Here is a 21,466-nt window from a genome sequence, read left to right as displayed (position 1 = left end):
ATCCCCAAAAAAATTCCCACTCATTAAATGTTACCTTTGCCCACTACAAGTGCCCCCCCCCCTTGTATTTCCACACGTGTTGTTGCAACAATTTCTGTTCCCCCAGGATGTACTGTCCATACATATCTAGCTTGGGGACATAGTATGGGGATGTTACGGAGTGGGAGTAACAAGAGACGCGTGGAGAGGAAAATAAATAAGCTGGCATGGAGACGTGTGGAGAGATAAGAGGCCAGACGCAACACGAGCGAGGTGTGGTACAAGAAAAGGTTTCAAGAAAATATACAGCAGAGAAAAGGTTGCACGAAATATATAGCAGAGAGTGAAATAGAATCAGTCAGGAGACACAGCAGGATCAATACATTCTGTTGGTTAAACATTTCCCTGCATCTATCATTACATTTATTTTGTCCCTCTATTTTATTTAATCAAAGGTTCACCTCACTGGATATTAGAGGTACAGTATCCGGGCTAAAATCATGTAAAGGCAGCACGTGCTCCAGGCTTATTAGTAGAAGCCTTTGCTGCATATGCCCTCACTAAAATGGTACAAAGCAAGACCAAGACGGTACAACAGAGGTGACTTGGGCGCATGACCGTACAATGCAGACAATAGTACAGGAGACGGTACACACGTGCCTACGTGCACAAGACAGCGCAACAAAGACAAACAACAATACTGTCAAGTTGACGTACAAGAAGGTGCAGAATATTACAGAAGTGGGCACATTAATGATGTACAATACATCCAGACAAGACGTGAAGGAGATGAAGAACGCTGCAGGCCGTTGTGCGGCGAAATAATTTCGGTAAAAAAAAAAATCCTACAACCAAATTCAAGGGAATGCAATTGTCGTGCATTATAAAACCGAAAAGCATTTGGGAGTCGAATTGTTTCTGGCTCCAGTGAAGCACACAAAGATGCCCACCCCACCCCCCATAGCCTACATCATCGGCTGTTGGGGTCGTGAGGGCGTTTATCAGGGGCAGCACGGCGCATGAGGCGGTGGTGTGGCCATCACCACGCTCGGTCGCAATGTTGTCTCCCAAGTCCTGATGCTTACACCACTTGCACCGAGAACTCATTCGAGGGCCGAGCCACTAAGTGGCGGCGATTTCACCACGGCGCTTGTGCCAGGCTAGGTGCGCTTTTGAGGCCACGTGAAGTGTGGAAGGCTCGCCGCTGGCAGGAGTTGATGGGACAGACCCAAGTGCCATGGGTTGACTGGGATGACCGTATCACTTGGTTGAACGTCTTGTTTGCCTGCTGTGCAGGAGGCCGAGGGTTAGATGCCAACCCTGACGCCGCCTGTATATCTGGAGGTTGCGTGTTCTCCCCATGGTTGCGTGGATTTTTCTCGAGGTCCTCTGGTTTTTTTTGCCCTCCACATTTAGAAACGTGCGTTTAGATTATTCGGCTATTCCTATACATTCCCACATAATAAGACACTTCAATGAGCTGTCATGCATTATCGGGTCACCTCTGAAAAAGAGCTAATAAACTATAAACTAACAATTTTTATTTTACCAGGTAAGGCCCACTGAGCTATATAGCTCAATTTCAGAAGCGACATGGCCACAAATGATAGCTCAACGAACTGGCTTATCGCGTGGAAATTTATAGCAGCCAAATGCTCTGAACGCATGTTGATTCTAAATGTGGCAGGAAAAACTGGAGGACCACAGCGAGAGAGAGAGAGACGTGGAAACTTCAAATATACAGCAGGCGCCAGGGTCGGGATCGAACCCACGACGACCTCCTGCATACCGGGCGAGGTAGTTAACATCTCGCCACCATGGCGAAATGCTAATAGCTCAGTGGCCTTTGCCTGGTAAATAAAATAAATTATAAAAAAAATTAAATCGTATTTCTGGCCACGTTAGCAGGAAACGCGCAGCGCCCCGAACATTCGCTCGCTTCTGTGCCGTGCTGCGATTATTGCTAAAAGTTGGGGAAACTAATGTGCGGTGACATTTCGTGCCTAATGAATTATTAAAGAGACTCTCCCTGGGGGGGACGGGGGGGGGGCACAGTGAGCACGCGACTCTTACTGAAAGCAAAGTGAACCGAGACGGCACGAGGGAGACCGCGAAATGAATCGATGTTGAGTGCAGGAATTTACTCTCCCACGTGCACTTCCTCGTCATAGCAGCCAACTAAATGAGCCATATATGTCTCGGATCACGCACACAATTACACGTAACATTATACATATTTATTTTACAAGTTTTTAAATTGTTGAAATGTGCATCTCTTTAGAAGGTAAAGTTGATTTAAAAAAATCCTATTTAAGGTATTTTAATTCGTAATCCTATGCAACCGCTACTGGTAATTACAAATGTTAAAAATGTAAATATTTCAACTGGCCCATTGTTATTTAAACACAATTTGGTCAGGCATTTGGTTCTACGTTTCAAACGCGTGTTTTATTTTTTTCTGTAAACATGACGCAGCGGCCTTTGTGCACGAAGCATTAGACGAGGGAAAGCACTTTGAGAGTATTATTTTACAAATATGGTGTAAAAACAGGTCGTGTACAATTCGAGAAGAGTTTTGGTTCGATGGATCACAGGACAAGGGCACTGCTGTCTGAAGAACCGTCGTGACAAAAGGTATGGATCAAAGAGGTGCTTCAATAATAGGGTCCCTAATTAAATTTCCTTAGTTGAACTGAAAGGCCTGATGTCATTAATTTGGTATTATAAGCCAAGCCTGACACACACTTTTAAAGTAGGTAATTTTCGCACCAGAAGCGTCATTTAAAAATGGGAGAGAGACAACAAACAAACACACCGGACCGATTTCAACTTCTCCCGAGTCTCATCAGTCTGGTGTGCGTCGCCTCTCGATCTCATGTGGCGCGTCATCAAATGTTCTCGGCTTGGTGGTGCAGGTTTAGGTGGTGCGGGGGTTGGTGGTGCAGGTTTGGTGGTGCGGGTTTGGTGGTGGGGGCTTTGGTGGTGTAGGTTTGGTGGTGCGGGGTTGGTGGTGCAGGCTTGGTGGTGGGGGCTTTGGTGGTGCGGGTTTGGTGGTGCGGGTTTTGGTGGTGCGGGTTTGGTGGTGCGGGTTTGGTGGTGCGGGTTTTGGTGGTGCAGCTTTGGTGGTGCGGGTTTGGTGGTGCGGGGTTGGTGGTGGGGGCTTTGGTGGTGCGAGTTTGGTGGTGCGGGTTTGGTGGTGCGGGTTTGGTGGTGCGGGTTTGGTGGTGGGGGCTTTGGTGGTGCGAGTTTGGTGGTGCAGGCTTTGGTGGTGTGGGGTTGGTGGTGCGGGTTTGGTGGTGGGGGCTTTGGTGGTGCAGGTTTGGTGGTGCGGGTTTGGTGGTGCGGGTTTTGGTGGTGCGGGCTTTGGTGGTGCAGGTTTGGTGGTGCGGGTTTTGGTGGTGCGGGTTTGGTGGTGCGGGTTTGGTGGTGGGGGCTTTGGTGGTGCGGGTTTGGTGGTGCGGGTTTTGGTGGTGCGGGTTTGGTGGTGCGGGTTTGGTGGTGCGGGTTTGGTGGTGCGGGTTTGGTGGTGGGGGCTTTGGTGGTGCGGGTTTGGTGGTGCGGGTTTTGGTGGTGCGGGTTTGGTGGTGCGGGTTTGGTGGTGCGGGTTTTGGTGGTGCGGGTTTGGTGGTGCGGGTTTTGGTGGTGCGGGTTTGGTGGTGCGGGTTTTGGTGGTGCGGGTTTGGTGGTGCGGGTTTTGGTGGTGCGGGTTTGGTGGTGGGGGTTTTGGTGGTGCGGGTTTGGTGGTGCAGGTTTGGTGGTGCGGGGTTTGGTGGTGCAGGTTTGGTGGTGCGGGCTTTGGTGGTGTGGGTTTGGTGGTGCGGGTTTTGGTGGTGCGGGTTTGGTGGTGGTGGGGGCTTTGGTGGTGCGGGTTTGGTGGTGCGGGTTTTGGTGGTGGTGGGGGCTTTGGTGGTGGGGGTTTGGTGGTGGTGGGGGCTTTGGTGGTGCGGGTTTGGTGGTGCGGGTTTGGTGGTGGTGGGGGCTTTGGTGGTGGGGGTTTTGGTGGTGCGGGTTTGGTGGTGCGGGTTTTGGTGGTGGGGGTTTTGGTGGTGCGGGTTTTGGTGGTGCGGGTTTGGTGGTGGGGGTTTTGGTGGTGCGGGTTTGGTGGTGCGGGTTTTGGTGGTGCGGGTTTGGTGGTGCGGGTTTGGTGGTGCGGGTTTTGGTGGTGCGGGTTTTGGTGGTGCGGGTTTTGGTGGTGCGGGTTTGGTGGTGGGGTTTTGGTGGTGCGGGTTTGGTGGTGCGGGTTTGGTGGTGGGGGTTTTGGTGGTGCGGGTTTGGTGGTGCGGGTTTGGTGGTGCGGGCTTTGGTGGTGCGGGTTTGGTGGTGCGGGTTTGGTGGTGCGGGTTTGGTGGTGGGGGCTTTGGTGGTGCGGGTTTGGTGGTGCGGGTTTGGTGGTGCGGGTTTGGTGGTGCGAGGTTGGTGGTGCAGGTTTGGTGGTGCGGGCTTTGGTGGTGTAGGTTTGGTGGTGCGGGGTTGGTGGTGCGGGCTTAGGTGGTGCGGGGTTTGGTGGTGGGGGCTTTGGTGGTGTAGGTTTGGTGGTGCAGGCTTAGGTGGAGCGGGTTTGGTGGTGCGGGTTTGGTGGTGTAGGTTTGGTGGTGCGGGGTTGGTGGTGCGGGCTTAGGTGGAGCGGGTTTTGGGTGCGGGATGATGGGGAGATGGGCTCAGGTGAACGCTCCTGGAGGCAGAGTGGCGTCCGTGAGCCACGAGGCGACGCGCGTCGCCCAAATCTCGGCCGCTGTTCAACAAGGAAACACAAATGCGAGTCCTGTTTTGATCTTCGGTCTTCCATTGCTGGTATTCGATGTGGCACGCTTGGAAAAATTCTACTTCTCATAGACTCCAGAATGCAGGGGTTGTGTGGATTTTTTTGAACCCCGACACAGCCAATTAGTAAAGCTTTGTCACTTAATCAGAAAGTGGCCAATTCGTTACGAGTACAGCATCACCGGTTGTGCGTTGGGAGAGCAAAGCCACAACGTTTACAACCCGAGTACGACGTTTCGCCAGTAATCGTTCCATAAATAGAGGTGGTGGTGGTGGGGGGTGGTAGATGTGATGAAGTCACTTGCGTGCCCCCGTCTTGTGCCAAGTTGGAACGAGCTTTTTTTCCCCACACATCCCGAACAACGGTTCGGTGACACGTGCTTGAATTTCCACATTCGCATGTAATCCGTGTCACTTTTTTCACCGAATTCCACGTGGACATCTGCATCGTCTTGGGACAAAACGATCAAATAAAATCCAGGGAGGTCTTGGAAATGTGCTAAAAAAAGGGAGGGGGGGTGTTGTGTAGCGATCGTTGAATGACGAGTGACGTCGTCTGCCCTCTGGTGGCCAAACTTTGAGAAGGAAAATATTGCACGAGATTCATATTATAATTGGTTTTTACCCTTCTATCTGGCAACAAACTGACACCTTTTTTTTGTTGCCAGATAGAAGAGTAAAAAAAACAATTATATTTTTTACTGGCAAATGAGGTTCCAATGGTGAGATTCATATTCTTGGTTCTTTCTGTAAAGTCACGTAGAAGGGAAATAATAAAAATAAAACAATAAAATTCTCACGACGTTTCGATTGCAACACAAGCAATCGTCATCAGGTGTGAAAACCACAGCAAGAAAATATTTATTGTTTTATTTTATTATTTCCCTTCTACGAGGCTTTACCGAAAGAACCAAGAATATGAATCCCTGCAGTCACGAAAGCTTAAAATCGAAATATTGCACGAGATCTTGGGTTGTGCTTCGTTCACTCACCACGCGGTCTTTGGAGGCGGAGGATTGACTTCTTTTAATCGCAGTTGGTTGAGCAGAGGCCGAATTGCCTCCAACAGCAAATAGAATTAAAAAAAAACAGCCAGCAACAGAGACCACTTAATGACAGTACATCAGATTACAAGATACGTGTATTGACTTATTAATTATTACAATAATTATACATTGTATATTGGTTATTGGCCGATGGGGGGGGGGGGGAGAAAGGGATGGGGTTTGAATGTTAGGGAGGGGAAGGGATGGCAAGGAAGGGTGATGATAGGGAAAGGGAGGGCTGGCGAGGTTAGGAAGGGGAAGGGTGGTGATGGTGAATGAAGGGTGGAGGATGGTGGAGGATGGTGGAGGGTGATGATAGGGACAGGGAGGGCTGGCGAGGTAAGGAAGGGGGGGGGGGACGATGGTGAAAGTTTTAAGGACGTGGACAGAAAGTCGTGGTGGGATACGCTTTTGAAAGAAAAAAAAGATTCGTCTTAAGGGGGGAACGAAAACTGGTGAGTGAAGTTGCCCGTGTTGATGTGGGGTGGGAGTTTATACCAAACGTGAGGGGAGCCAGGAAGGAAACGTGACCGAGAACGTGGAGGTGGTGGAGGGGTGATTGTGAGGTACAATCGAGATTGTGTCCGCGAATTAAGCACGGGTATTAGTCTCGTCGCGGCAACAGATTGGGATGGAATTCCAAAGTCAAACACAACATGCTGCATCTACCATCACGGTAATTGAACAGAGTAAGGATTAGCAGAAACCGTGGGTCAGTGACATATGTAGAAGTATCAAGGGATGAAGTTTATGAGATTGATAATACAGTAAAGTAAGTGAATGAACAGGAGTGCTTAGGGCGACTCTAAACTGTTTTTCATTTACTAGGTAAGGCCCACTGAGCAATGCAGCTCTTTTTAAGACGCGCCCTGGCCACAAACGATACCTCAACGAAGTGGCTTATCATCACGTAGAAATTCCTAGCAGCCGAATACTCCAAACGCATGGTGTTGATTCTAAATGTGGAGGAGAAAAACCGGAGGATCCGGAAACAAATCCACGTTGACCACAGTGAGACCATGAAATCTGCAAATATACAGGCGTCGGGATCGAACCCTACGACCTGTATACCAGGCGAGGTAGTTAACATCTCGTCACCGTAGCACCCGTGATTCAGCAGGTGCAGGGTCATAATGGAATTGCTTCATCGTTGGAACATCGGTCGTGCAGGAGCCAGGACCTCGACGGCTGAATATGTCACCAAAATAGTCAAACTCTGGCTGAACTAAAGTGGTCATAATTTATCCGAGGTGCAAAAAAAGCTTCGTCTCAAAAATCGAAAACCGAGCTTGTTAGATGCCTCACAGCCTAATTGGTCAAAGGAGCCATTTCACGACAAGCCGGATTAAAAAAAAAAGGTAATTGGTGCAAATTAATGGAATATTAGGGTGCCACTCGATACACATATGAAAACGCGGAGTCGACAAGTCGCCTGTCGAATAATACTTGCCGGCAGCGATATCGATGGTAACCAGGAATTACGCTCGGCGATGGCGACGCTTATCGATGTTGGCAAGTCACTGCACAGAAACCAGGAGCAAAATACTGAGTGTTACACAAAATTCGATTCTGGGGCCTCTTAAGCCTCCGCACTGGTGGTATGACCTAGAAATGGGCGGTATGGTCGGTTGGCATCGCCGAGTCTTGGTTCATTCAGAGCACGCGTGTGCTCTGCCAGCGGTGCTGCGCTTAGCCAAAATGCCCTCTTCGCAATGACGGGGACGATGGAGAGGTTTGTACCATTGTGATGGGGGCAACCACCTTCTGGCACGTGTGTCAAGGTGCTGCTCATTCTTCATCCTCATCGAACCAGAAAGCACCGCAGGGGATGATGCAGCTCGCACAGATTTGTGCCTGGACCCTAGATGTGGGAAACGCTGCATCCGAATCACTCTTCTGAAGGGTGATATGGTGGCACTCCGTGCATTGCCTGCACGGTTTGCCGTGTGAGACATGGCTTGGGCACAGATGGGTGGGCGATACTGGACCATTTTGCGCACTCTGGGGCAGCAATGTCCTGACGCAAGTTTTATAGTCACTAGCTGGTTTTCTTTTTATGCTTCCTGCTCAAAAACGCTCTTCCAATTTAAAACACTCTTCCAACTTGGGAGAGTGTCTTTGGGCAGGGGAAAAAAAACCCAGCCTTTTTTTTATCAGGCTCTGCACACGGTGCTGCAGACAACGTTGTCACAGGAGATCTATCTCCTTGCCGTGACTCCAGGACGTGCCGAGCTGTCGAATCTCCACGGGGTTTCCCGGTGGCAGTTATCGTCAACATGCTTGCCCTCCACGCGAACGAACTCCGGACCGTGCCTCGATGCCGCCCCGAGCGCTCATGAAGCCAAAAGTCGCCCTCCGAACGAACCGCCTGAGGAAGGGGGTTAGGGTCAGGTGACGTCCACCTTCTTTCCAAAAGCCCTCGGTGACTTCTGTCCGAAAAGCACCCTTCAAAAGTTGCGCACCAAGAAAACCCATTCAGATTAGCAGCTCAACGCGTCCTGCAATCGCAGGAAGGGGATAGATCTGCCGTGACGACTTTGTCTCGCAGCACCATGTGCAAGAGCCTGATTAAAAAAATGTATATTTCGTGGGTACAAGCACCAGCTAATTCACAGGCTAGCAAGTGAAGTGGCAAAACTTTAATTGATTTTGTTGCCGAAATATAATACACTTCACAGTCTACAGCATTTTAAATGATTATCACGTAAATCATTTTTATTGGGCACACAATTAAATTGGTACCACGAGTATCTTTGCCACCTCACTTTGGCACCGACTTGGGCCCACGATTAGTCCTTCAACGCACACGTCAGCGACGCGGCAACCATTGCTAAGAGGTTGAGACGGACGTCACCTGCCCACCGTGCCCCACCCCACCCAAGATGTTCAGCCTCTGCGACTTTTTCACATCATCTCATATGGCCGTGCGCTGCATCGCGAGTGGTCGAATGTTCGATTTATTTCAGCGATTTTTAAGACGCACTTAAAACTTAGAATGTATGAACGAACCCTTTGCCAAATTTAGTTCTGACGGCTACTTTAGCGAGCAAAAAAGTCATAAGCGCTACGAAATAATAAATACAGAGGTTATTGAAACCGATTTCAGATATTAATTGCACGTTTAATATATATTTTTTACTTTACGCTGTCACGTAGCAATGAATGTCATCATGAATTTGAGGTCTTTTTCTGTGTATTTATCATTCTTAAAAAAGGTACGGCTGTGACTCAAAGCAAGGCTACACTTACACAAAATAGTCACAAGTATCTAAAGCATAAGCACCATGTTCATAGACCTACCCATGCTTTTCTCTCATCACGCTAACTCATCCAAATATAAAAATATCTCCCTCCTTTTGTGAACTCTGGTGCCAAAACAAAGCGCCACGGTGCAGAAGCTACACTCGCCCGCTTCGTGCCGGTAAAAAAATAAAATTGTTTAATCCACCCAAACACACAGTGACATTCAATGACCAGACAATATGCCAGTATTGTAGTACATACACAGCACACGCAGCAAACACTTTAAAATAAAAACGATGAAAGTTAATGATATACATCGACATCTCTTCACAGTAGTATAGCATTAATATTTAGCAGGACTGTCTGACAGTCAAGTAAGGGGGCATTACGCCCTGGTGTCCACAATGCCCGCAACATTTCCATGCGGTGGTGCAAGCTTCACACAGCATCCGCACCAATCGGATACTCCGACCAAGGCTCTAAAACCTCTCCTCCGTGACCCGCTTGCATAAAAGCACCTCGAGTATTTGTTTTATCCATACTTGTCTAAAATAACAAGGGCAAGTTCACTGCGGGTGTCTTTTTAATGCCACGGGGCCACAGCAGCCTTTGCGGCCTTCCTCGTGATGAACCCTGTTGTGCGTGGCGCGCGGCGGCCAGATGGGGCTCTCGAAAGACGGCCGGCGAGACGAACCGGGAGTTCCGTCGTAGCAACGGCAGCATCGATGGTCGAGTCGACTCAACGTGGACAATGCAGACGGTCCCGCGGGAGGTCGGAGTGACCCGTCACGGGAGCCAGTTCCGCTTGGCTTCAAAATCTCACCCGCCGGTGAACCTGCAACCATTCACAGCTTTACAGCGACACGCCCACCGACGGATGCAAAGGTGGCGTCGGAAGCTACGCAGGGAAGACCCTCCCCCACCCCCCCCAAACTCATTGGGTCGGAATCGCCCGCAGAGAGAGCACCGATGCACCGTTGCAGTAAACAAAAAAACCTAGACTACAGTCTGCATGACTTGAAGACTTCCCCAAGTGCTCGTTTAACAAGCCGCTTGACCCACGCGAGCACCACTGCCTCCTGGGCCGAGGTCGCCTCGGACCATCTGTCAATCCCTCGCACTGAAGTGGCACCTGCAATTGTCACAGACGGCATTGATTCGCAACCGTTGGAACCGGTCACAATCTGCATCGCTTTAACTTGCAAACTAGATTCGTCTTGCAAGTACACTTCGCAGACGCTGCTGTGCAAAAAAAACTGTGTACGGTTTCAATAAGATGGGAGTGTACACTTTAAAGTTTGCAAAAAGCGACCGAATGTATAATAGCAGAAAAGGATGTGTTGAGGCACAACAGTGTGATTATAAAATATTAAACCTGCATTCTCAGAATAAAATAATGTAATACCTTAGATTCTTTTCACGATTATAAACACTTTGAAAAATAAATCATCTGTTTCGGCGCTAAACTTCCACGGCGTGTGTAAACTCGAGGCATGTGTCTCCAGCCCCCCTTCCCGGCCTCCTCCTGCGTGAGAGATGGTGGTCGCTTGGCTTGGCGAGCGCTCGTTTTTCCTGGCTCACGGTCAGCGCACGGTCGGCGCACGCAAGTTCGGGTCGATGCGCCGCTCGCTCCGCGTCCTGGGCAAGTCCTTCCCGTTCATCGCAATGCTTGCCAGAGAGCCCTCCCCCCGGCGTCTCCTTGAACGGGTTTTGCCGACGAGCTTTCACCTGGCGGACGATCCGTCGACGGTGGAGATTGCGTCGAGTTGCGGAAGCGTTTGCGGGGTTCCTCTTCTGGAGTGTAAAAAAAAAAAAATCGAAATTCGTGGGCCGTGGTCGTGAGGAGCGGCCGTGGTCGTGAGGAGCGCCCGTGCCGGGAACCGATTGGCCGGTCCCCGCTCGTCGCCTGCACCGCAGCGCGTTTTTTTTGTTTCTCGCCGTGAATGGTGGGGGGGGAAAAAACAGAGCCGATCCTCCCCGACACCGGGGGGAGGAGAGAGGGTGGGGGGGGGGCTCACCCCTCGCTTCCGTTTGTAGCCGCACCGCCTGGGTCACTGTGCTGCTGGGAAAGATCACGAGGGGGGGGGGGGGGGCGGGAAACAACAGCAAGATGAGTGACCGCGACGCTAGAAACTGACGTTTGGCACAAATGTAGTTGAGGCTATGGTTATAGCTAGAAAAAAACTTAAAAATGATTTTATTCAAAGTTAGATCGCTCGTAATATTTCATTCAGAGGTTCACTGGTTGGTGTTTTACTCGTATGTCAGGGAGACAAGCCTCAAGTTCGAAATTGCTGTAGATCTCATGGCACGTGTGCAAGAACAATCATCTCTGTCAGTCGTGAGCCCAACAATTTGGCTCCCGTGGGATGCGATACTAATGCCAAAAGAAAATCCCACAACCAGTTGCTGGAATATATACTCGGAAAGTCTGTCGATGCGCAAGCGGTGTGCGTAGAGGTTCCTTCTCCAAGAAAAGTCGTATCGGCTGGGTCATGTAAGCCCGCATGCCTAATCACCTTCTGTTTGGCTGGATAAAAAGTGGGACAAAATAGGCATGACATTGGCTGTGGAAGAGATGGGCTGTAGAGGTAAAGTAGACTCCCTCCACCCCCCACCCCCCAATTGAGTGGTGCAAGTGGTGTAAAGATTGGCTTCTTTGCCAAGGACTTTGTCAAAGACCCAACGGAGCAGTTTGGTGGTAGCCGCCCTCCAACAATGGAAGTCAGCGGAGCGCAAGGCAACGTGCCAAAGTGCCAGGTAGCGAAAACGCGGCAAGCGGCCAGTGCCGGCGGTGCGCATCTTGCCTAGCCACCTAAATCGATTTCCGGATATGCTCGTTGTGTAATGAGGTGTCAACGTGCAACGTGAAGGATTTTGAAGGCAAGGTGACGCGCCGAAGGTCTATGTCTTTGCTACGTATGCTGGGTAAGCACACACGCACACGAACGCGCATTTTGCAATGCAAACGATGTTGAAAGGAGATCGTACCGAAAGGGCACGCTTTAAACTCTGCGGTAAGCGGAACTCGCCATTCTTTATCTGAAAAATAAAAGACGAAACGCGCAATTACAAACATTGCCCCGACAATTGCACAAAGATGAACCACCTTTTACAGAGCTCAACCCACAGAGGGGTACGCGGACAAGAGACTGAAGCGATGACAAGTGGCTGTGTTAGGGAGTCCATCGTCAGGATTTGACCGTGTTCGACTGCGAGTTGGGCACTCTGCCAATCCTCCACCGTCAAAGTCCACAGTTCACCTCCAAAACCGAGCTTCAAAGCCACTGAACCCAAGTGGGAAGGAGGCACGTGGTGGCATCAGGAGACGTGGGTGGGGAGGTGCGAGGAATTTTCTTGGTTTTCTTGGGGAGGTGGTATTGGGTGCCATAGGGTGGTGCCGGGAGGTGTGGGATGGTGAGGGGGGGCATCGGGGCCGCGTTAAGACACGGGTTGGACGTGGGGAGATGTGGTATGGCGAGGGGGTTCGTGTGGCATGATGGAGTGGCTGTGGGAGGCACTGGAAGAGATTGGGATGCGTAAAGTCACAAGGGGATGCACGGGGCAGCATGGGGAGGAAGAGGGATGGTGTGGAGAGATGTAGAGAGAGATCAGTTTAAACATGTAGGCTTTCGCAACCAATATCATCCATAAGAGGTTTTTTGGGTTAAATCACCCAACACAGCCAACTAAGTAAGGGTTGTCACGTAAACAATATTACAATTCATCACTAGTCCAACACACCGGTGTGCTGTACTAGTGACTAAATGGCACGTTCTGTTTACGTGACAACCCTTACTAGTTGGCTGTGTCGGGTGGTGGCGGGTTTTAACGACACTTTTATATATTTACGCGATCTAACCCAAAATAAACCCTTATGGATGTAGAAAGATGTCGAATTAAGTAGGGGGGAGGGGGGATATCTGTGGGAGGCGTGGCGAGGTGGAGAAAGGTGTGTGCAGCGGCCTACCCGCCGGGTGTTCTCCAGCACGCGGGGATCGGGGGAGCCGTAGTTGGGGGGGTTGGCGTACGGGTCGTAGCCCAGGCGGCTCAGCATGGGCGCGACGTGCGCCATGTCCCGCACCACATCCTCGGGGATGCGTCCCACCCACTGCGTGAGCGCCTCCAGGTTCACCGGCTTCACCACTTGGTCTGTGGACCTCTCCACCCTGACGCACGCACGCACGCACACACACACGCACGCACGTGAATCGTCAACGACTTTGCGGCAGAGGAGCGTCGCGGCCCCGTGCCGGGCGTTCCGTGCCGTGCGCGCCCTCACTTGGAGAGGGAGATGCCGCCGGCCTTGCCGACCATGTCCTCGTGCCGCAGCACCACGTCGTCCCACGGCACGTCCAGGAAGCGCAGCACGCGGCGCAGCACCGACTCGGGCTGCAGCACCAGCTGCTCGTAGTAGACGGGGAGGCAGCGCAGGGAGCCCACGGCCACGCACTGCGTGTACATGATCTGCACGCACGCGCACAAAACGCGTCCGCGCACGTGAACGCATGCCCATGCGAGCGAGCGTACCGCACATGTGCGCCATAGGGCTGAGATGATTGGTCGATGACGTCAATTCATCGAACGGGAATCGTGAGCGGGCTATGTTTTTTGCGGTCGATTACTCGGGTTCTCTTTAGAAATGGCAACCAGCCCGAAGACTTCTCAGATGCAGGAAACCCCCTAAAAAAAAAACCAGGGTTATGACATCACAAAGTCCTGCCCATAACCCCTCGTCCAGCGGCACACGTGGTAATGGAGGCGAGAGGTTTCGTTCCGGCAAACTGAGCAAACCGATTAGTCGAGCAATCAAACCGACAACGAGTAGCGCGATCCGCTGCTTACCAGCGGTCAATTACGATTGCTCCAAATCAATCGGACGGCCCAGCCGCGACGTGCATGCCGGAGTGTGCAGCACGCACACAATCGCACACAATCGCGCGCTCGCACACAAAAACAAGTGCACAGACGAGCAACGCGCACACGTGCGAACACCGCCCAAGTACGCAATGGACCAACGCACATGCACGAACATCTTCGTCATCGTCAAACCCAGTATCGAAACTCACGCTTATGGTGAACGCAAAGTGGGGGGGGGGGGGGGGGCGGAAGGGGCACTCCAGTGGGAAATTCACTCTTGACAGGCATTTGTGGGTTTAGCCACCCCATCAAACGGTCAGACGCTGCGATTGATCTGGAGTTCGCCGGAGGGCTATATCTCCTTAATTAAGCACCATCCTTCATCAGATCACAGGTTTTTTTTAATCCTTTATATTAAGTTCACTTGCTTGCTTGCGTGCTTGCTTGCTTGCTTACGACCGTGCAAATTTTTCAGTCGTTTTTTAACCCACTTCCCGTGATCCATTCGAGCTGACATTTTGCACACAGACTCGTTGTGCGTGACAATTAATTTTCGTGAAAAAAATTCCAAAATTTTACACTGTTTAGGGAAATTTTTTTAAATATTTAATTACCAATTGCTTAATGGTGGCAGACAATCATCTGACCCATAGGTGGCAGCCATCTCAAGCCAGAGAACGAGAGGACTCTAGCCGCCACGCATATAAAGGATTTATAGTGAAAAACTTTGTTTTTACGGGTTAACTTTTTTTACACCAAGTTTTCAGCCTACACAAACAACACAAACAACAATGTGCCTCGTCCCATACGTCTGATGGCCAGCTCTGTGTCAGTGCATTGCTTTATGGGACAACAACAACAAAACCTTTGTAAGAACAAACGAAAAAATTTAAACGGCCACCTCGTCACCTGTAATTGAGCACAGGCTCAAGGCGGTCATCACGGCTGAAATAGCTTAACAATGGACAATTGCCTGCAAGGTGGGTGCGTGCGCGCACGCGTGCGTGCGTGCGTGCGGGATTCACAAGACATTGATTTTAAATCAGGGCCAGGCCAGCAGGTAGGGGGGGGGGTCACTCTCTCTACACAGACACACAAGGGCACGGGCACACGAGAACATTAGGCATTCCGCACGCTCGCCCCGGCCACAGCGACACGGGCGATGCGGTGGGTGGGGTGGTGGGTGGGTGGGGGGGAAGGCTGCCGTTTAAAGACTATTTGGCTGCTATTAAATTTCCACGCAACGGCGGGCCACATCGTTGAGTTATCGTTTGTGGCCAGGTTCGCTTCTGAAAAAGAGGACCGTAGCTCAGTTGGGCCTTACACCTCCTAAATTAACATTTTATGTAAAATGTGGATGGCCAGGCGGTGAGCGAACGTTCTCCGGGGACACATTACATCTCCCCGCTCTTAATCAGCTCGAGCCAGCCCTGGCTTTTACACACGGGGGGGGGGGGGGGGGGGGGGGGAGCCGTTACACTCAGAGAGAGCCCAATGTCGTCGTCACAGCCGCGATGCTGAGATGCGGTGTGGGTGGTGTCCCTCTGTGAATGCCACGGAAGTGGAGCACGGGGGGGGCGGGGAAGTGGATGAGGCAGGACAGCAAGTAGGTTTCCTCACGTGGCCTCTCACACGCCGCGCCTCTGTGGGATTTTGAACGCCTCCCCCTCCTGAACGCCTCCTCATTCAGTATGCTGAATGAGGAATTGGCCATACATAGCAATGGGAGTTTAACACGTAGGCTTTCGCGACCAATATTATCCATAAGAGAGGTTTTTTTGGGTTAGATCGTGTAGATATAAATGTGTCGTTAAACCCGCACCCACCCGGCACAGGCAATTAGTAAGGTTCGTCACACACCGGTGTACTAGTTCAGCACACCGTGACATTTTGCCGCCAATAATCTTATCTTATACAACCAGCCTCATCGGGCGACAGCCAGAATTGTTTCGCTCTTAAATGCCATCTTCAGACTTCCGGAGTGCCATTCCTGGGACACATGAGGCGCGACCGCCACCGCGATCGGTGGACAGAGCGAGAGCCCGCGCGTTGTGTGCGTGCCGAGCACTCGCAAGGCGTCGCCGGGTACACATTTCTAGCGGCCAAGGAGGGCGCGACACGGACCTTTTGTATTCGTAGCGGCCCGTGGGCAAGGCGAGCGCGAAATCGTGTCCGAGCGGAGGTTCGCGCAGGCAGCTGTGAGCGTGCGGCTGCTGCGGCGGCCTCCCCACAACAAGCTCGCAGCCATAAAAAGCGTGCCACCCAGCGATGCCGTCGGGTCCGTTTTGCAGCATTGCTTGTAAACGCGATCGCCAAGGCTCACCTCGACACCGTGAGACAGCGGTGATACTTCGGCGTAACGCTGCCAAATTTGTCAAAATGGTGACCTTGACGAGTGCCCTACCTACCACGGGTGGGCAGGTGGGCGAGGCACGGGGATCGCGCTGTCGACGCGAAGCAATGCGAGGAATGTCGCAATTTTATAGCGCATCTACGTGCGACCTCAACACGTGGCCGAGAGAGGTTATGGCCAGAAGACAAAGGAGGAGAATGAGACCTTGTCATGAAGGTGGGAATGGAGATTAAATTGAATGGAGATCATTTAAAAATCGCCCATGCCTTTACTTCCAATGCGCAAACCGCAGAGCACGTCCCCGACGCGCAGCTTCAAGGGACAGTGCAGCCGAGTGCATGTGACGGAGCCAGCGATACGTTCAAGTGCTGATCCCTCAAGGGAGCCCTTGGAATTGAGCGGAGAGGCGGAGGCAGCCACGCAGACACCTGCCCCGCCACGATCGCACGCACGCCTCGCACGCACGCACGCACGCACGCACGCACGCACGCACGCACGCACGCGGCGTTTTAACGGGCAAGCTCTGTGCCGGGGTGGGGTTGGGTTGCGGTGGAGCGGCGGTTGGAACAGGGCGCTAAGAAACCTGGCAACTTCCAATTTGACGCCCGATTTCCTGTATGTGAACAATATTCGTTGCAAGTTGATATCGTAACCAATTCTGGGGCCTCCACAAGTCAACTCCGGCTTAAAAAAAAAAAAAGTACTTTGCGATGCGCGTACGCATCAGCACTGGGGAAACAAATGTGGTCGTGCGCGGTGCTGAACCAACCACCCGCTGCCAGGCGCTTGCTAAGAGCGCTTGCCCCAACAGTCCATACAGGGGTTCTTCGTCATTGTGTGTTGTGGGGGGGAGGGTGGGGCAGGGTGGGGCGGCACGGGGCGGCACACACCTCGATGGCGCGGCTCCACTTGGAGAGGCAGTCGCGGTAGCTGGAGAGGTCGAAGCCGGCGATGGTGACCTTGCGCGAGATCATCGAGTGCACGGAGGCCCGGCCGTCCCGCAGCATGAGCAGGAAGCGTGCGCGCGGGAACAGGCGCCCCAGGTAGACGAGCGACTTGAGCGCAAATGGGTCCTTGTTGCAGAGACGCTGCGCCGGCTCGCCGTGACCCGCGATTATCTGCGCGACACCACAGCAGCGATCGCACCGTCACCCCGCGGGGAGCATTTACCGCCGTTCCTTCATTCACCTCGGTCATCTCGCTTGTGCTTTGGGAAAGTGATTTAAATGAGGCCACGAAACAGAGGCGGATCTCGAAACTTACCATTGGGGGGTTTTGCGTGTGGTGCGGTGCCAGAAGTTCAAGCTTTTTAAAACGGGCCCAACAGGAATAGAAAAAAAACCACATTCACTGCATGTGTCTGTCCCTTAATTCAGCAGCATGCACGTGAACGAACGACATGCGAAGGTTTTGTGCTGTGATTCAGCTTGAAAAGGGGAAATTCACTTCTGAGCTGTCTCTCATCGGATAAAAATAAATTGCAGGTACCAATGGACTCAGAGCAATCCATGGGCTTTTTTTTCTTATTCAGAACAGGAGGAAGTTCAATCGGATCACGGTAGGAAAACACTGCTGGTGAATTCACAATTAAAAAAACGGCAATTACCAGTAAGAGCTAATAGACTGAGTGATTGATTTCTCTATCGATCGCTCGTTAGGGTAAATGCGGGGGAACAGCTGGCTGCTCTGACATTAAACGCAACATAAAGAGGCAAGAGGGGCCACACGAACGGGGTGGGGAGAGGGCTCCTGGCCCCCGTTTCGCTTACAGACTCGGCAGCTCCAAAAACCTGGGTTCAAGCCCCCCGGTTGGGCCACAGATAATTGGCTTTCGACACTCCAGCACAGTCCCCCACCCTCCCGACCCCTCTCGGCGGGGCTTGCCGCAGTGCAGCTGTCAATGTTTACAGGGGGGGCGACTCGTGCTACGCCGCTCCACATTCCGTAGGACACGGAGTGGTGCTCGTTCTCGTATCCATCTTTAAAGAGGAATGGCGAGAGGAGGACGGCGGACGGGCCAACGTTCGAACCAGGAGCTTGAACGCAAACGCCTCGCGAGGGTGAAACCGAGTTGCCCCCCACGGGCTCAAGGCTGTCACGCCGTCAAAAAAACAGAAGTAATGAATGCACTGAAGAAATACGGTGGCAGTTAATCAGGACCGACCGTTCCCGGGGTGGTGGGGGGGCCGGGCGGTGGGGTGGCGATGGGCTAACGTTGCCGTGAAATGGAGCAAAAGGGATGAGCAGTAGGGCATTTCAAAAATGCATCGGTTAAAATTGATCATTTCGCTTTGGGGTCTCGTTGCTCGGAATTTCTCTCCCCGTGTGCTTCTACTCTGCTCCTCTTCTCAAATCACATTCACTCGGCAGTACAGGTAGTCCTCGATTTACGAACGAACGCACTTACGAAAGCCTGCATTCACGAACCAGCTTCCATGAAATTGTTTTTTTTTTCACATTACCTTAAAACGCAAACTCTCGTTTGCAAATTGAACCGCGTCACTATTTTGTTTGGCCTCGTGCCGGGAGCGAGTGTTTGTGTGTGTGGGCATTTAAATTACACAGTAGATCACCGTGTTCTGACTTACGAACCCGTTCGGCTTACGAACGGGTCTCGGAAACTAATTGTGTCCGTAAGTCGAGGACTGCCTGTACTCAGATCTCGTTCCACTACTCCATCTGCCCTGCACCGGCAGCTCCACAGCTAAAGTTATAATTGCCCAAAACATCGAAGTCTCAGAAATCCCCACCGAAACTCTCAACTTGTGCATTCCCCCTCCTTTCCCTTAGAGCGTTTATTTCGGCCTTCCCATCTCTGCTCTTCAAGCCTCTATCTTCCTTCATCGGTCTTTCTTTCTTAATTGTCCACACCACTGCACCATATAACAGCACTGCTGATTGGCTGCAGCATTTATGTTTATTTCTCATGGCAGCGGCGTGAAGGTGGTGGTGAGTTGGGGGGGAGGTGGGGTGGTTAGGAGTTTGGGTGAGCGCTGCCGATTTTCGCGACAGTGCCGTGATGGAGGTGGCCATGGCAGTGGTGGCGTGCGGTTCGCTGGTCGTATTTCTTTGTAACGGTCTTGTGAAGGTATCGGTGCATCTCGCAACGGTGCTGCAGTGGTCGTGACGATGCGTACGTAAAACTTATTTCGCACCGCACGTAGCCAACCGCGCCAAAAAAAATCGGGAGGTGCGGCTCCTCCTCACCTGCAGGATGAACGCGCGCACCGCGTCGTCGAGCACCCGCTCCGTGACGCCGGCCTCGTCGAGCCGCACGCGCTCCCGCTCCGAGCGCGCCCACGCCTCGCGCATGGCCAGCAGGCGCGGAACGACGCGGGTCTCCTCCCCGCAGCGCACCGCCGGGTGCGCGTCCAGCATGGCGCGCATCAGCGTCGTGCCGCTGCGCGGGACGCCGCCCACAAACACCAGCTCCGCCTGCTCGTCCAGCTCCAGCAAAGGGCCGCCACCTAGCACGCGGCACGCGACATGCAGCACGTGGCACATGGCATGCGGCACGCGGCACGCGACACACGGACAACGGCGTCAACAGCAGTAACAACAGCGGCCATCACCGCGGCGTTCGCGCCAGCCTCGGAACGCTTTGATGACGCGTTTATAACAAGGGGTGCTAAGGGTCACACGGGTTAACCCGACCGAGATGATGGGCAGATGCACCACCTGTGCTCCCCACCACCTGTGCCAAGAGTGGCACTGTTGGCACAGAGACATCCCGACGTACGGATATGCAGCTAGACACAGACGCATGACACGCTCGCACAGATATGTACAAGAAAGGAAAAGAGCCACTGCTGAGGCTTATTAGCCATGAGGACAAGCGCTGCAACAGAGCATCTATGAAGGGCGGTGCGAGGCACGAGTGGGTGGTGTGGCCAGGATCACACCCGCCCACCTTTGTTTCCCCAGTGCTGATGTAAACACACCACACGAAGCCCAGGACCGGTTTCGACTCCAAGCTGGCCCGTCAGCGGGAATCGAACTCGGGTGAGTTGGGTTTGTAGTGCAGTGCGCTGACAACTACACTTACCGCTATCCACGCGAGTTCAATAAAAATTGGACACATTTCAACGTACAGTATAAATAATTTCAAGAACGTGTTCAAATTGGAAAAAATATATATATAAATGTATGCGTGTTGTGAGCGTGATCCGAGACATCTCTGGCTGATTCAGTTGGCTGCTATGATGAGGAAGTTCACGTGGGAGTCTAAATTCCTGCACTCAACATCGATTCATCTCGCGGGCTCCCTCGCGCCCTGTCGGTTCACTTTGCTTTGAGTAAGAGTCACGTGCTCGCTGTGCCCTGGGAGGAGAGTCTCTGTACTCATTAATTAGGCCCCAAATGTCACCGCACTTTCTTTTCCACAACTTTTAGCAATGATCGCAGAGCGGCACAGAAGCAAGGCCCGATGGCGCAGGGAAGCGAGCGAGTGTTCGAGGCGATGCGCGTTTCCTGCTAACGTGGCCAGAAATGAATTATAAAAAATACATTTTTTATTTTTATAATTCATTTATCAGGCAAAGCCCACCGATCTATTAGCGCTTTGTCATAGGCGCCCTGGCCACGCACGACAGCTTATTAAAGTGGCTTATCATGTGGGAATTTATAGGAATAGCCGAATAATCTAAGCGCACGTTTCTAAGTGGAGGGCAAATAAAAACCCAGAGGACCCCGATCAAAATCCACGCAACCATGGGGAGAACACGCAACCTCCAGATATGCCTGCGTCGTCAGGGTTGGGATGGAACCCTCGTGCTCCTACATAGCACGCGAGAAATAAGACCATCATCCAAGTGAGACGTTCTCATCTCCGTCAACCCATGGCACCTGGGTCTGTCCCGTGAACTCCTGAGGCCACTTCACGTGGCCTCAAAGTGCACCTAGCCTGGCACACCGAGTTATTCGCTCTTTTTCAGAGGCGACCTGGCCACGCATATGACAGCTCATTTAAGTGGCTTACCATCACGTGGGCATTTATATTCGCAGCCAAATAATCTAAAACGTGGTTTTTATAAATTGAGGAGGGAAAAACCGGAGAACAATCCTCGCGACCATGGGAGAGAGAACACGCAAATTCCAAATATACGGTTGATGTCAGGGTTTGGATTGAACCCACGATCTTCTGCGTGACAGGCGAGGGAGATAACATCTTGCCGTCACATCTGAGCAACGAGCCTTTCATCCTAGTGATCGAAACGAGTATGCA

At 52.0% G+C, this 21,466-nt stretch overlaps 1 protein-coding gene across 8 annotated transcripts in view; it reads right to left on the bottom strand.

The window, feature by feature from the left end:
- Nucleotides 1-10,934: 10,934 nt before the first annotated feature.
- Nucleotides 10,935-21,466, bottom strand: part of TPST1 (tyrosylprotein sulfotransferase 1) — a 63,421-nt gene continuing 52,889 nt past the window's right edge. For 7 of the 8 annotated variants that reach the window (XM_061562044.1, XM_061562039.1, XM_061562041.1 and 4 more), the window contains 6 exons: nucleotides 19,450-19,709; nucleotides 17,133-17,360; nucleotides 13,312-13,496; nucleotides 13,000-13,198; nucleotides 12,021-12,071; nucleotides 10,935-11,091 (listed from right to left, as the gene is read on the bottom strand). In XM_061562044.1, the coding sequence (XP_061418028.1) occupies nucleotides 11,044-11,091; nucleotides 12,021-12,071; nucleotides 13,000-13,198; nucleotides 13,312-13,496; nucleotides 17,133-17,360; nucleotides 19,450-19,709 (971 nt within the window). In that variant the 3' untranslated portion in view covers nucleotides 10,935-11,043. The remainder of the gene's footprint in view (nucleotides 11,092-12,020; nucleotides 12,072-12,999; nucleotides 13,199-13,311; nucleotides 13,497-17,132; nucleotides 17,361-19,449; nucleotides 19,710-21,466) is intronic. The other variant, XM_061562046.1, reaches the window with a different exon arrangement.

Source organism: Lethenteron reissneri, chromosome 28 (genome assembly GCF_015708825.2).
Source record: "Lethenteron reissneri isolate LAM-NWPU_2019-01 chromosome 28, ASM1570882v1, whole genome shotgun sequence".
Lineage (NCBI taxonomy): Eukaryota > Metazoa > Chordata > Hyperoartia > Petromyzontiformes > Petromyzontidae > Lethenteron > Lethenteron reissneri.
This window is presented reverse-complemented; position numbering and strand designations above follow the sequence as displayed.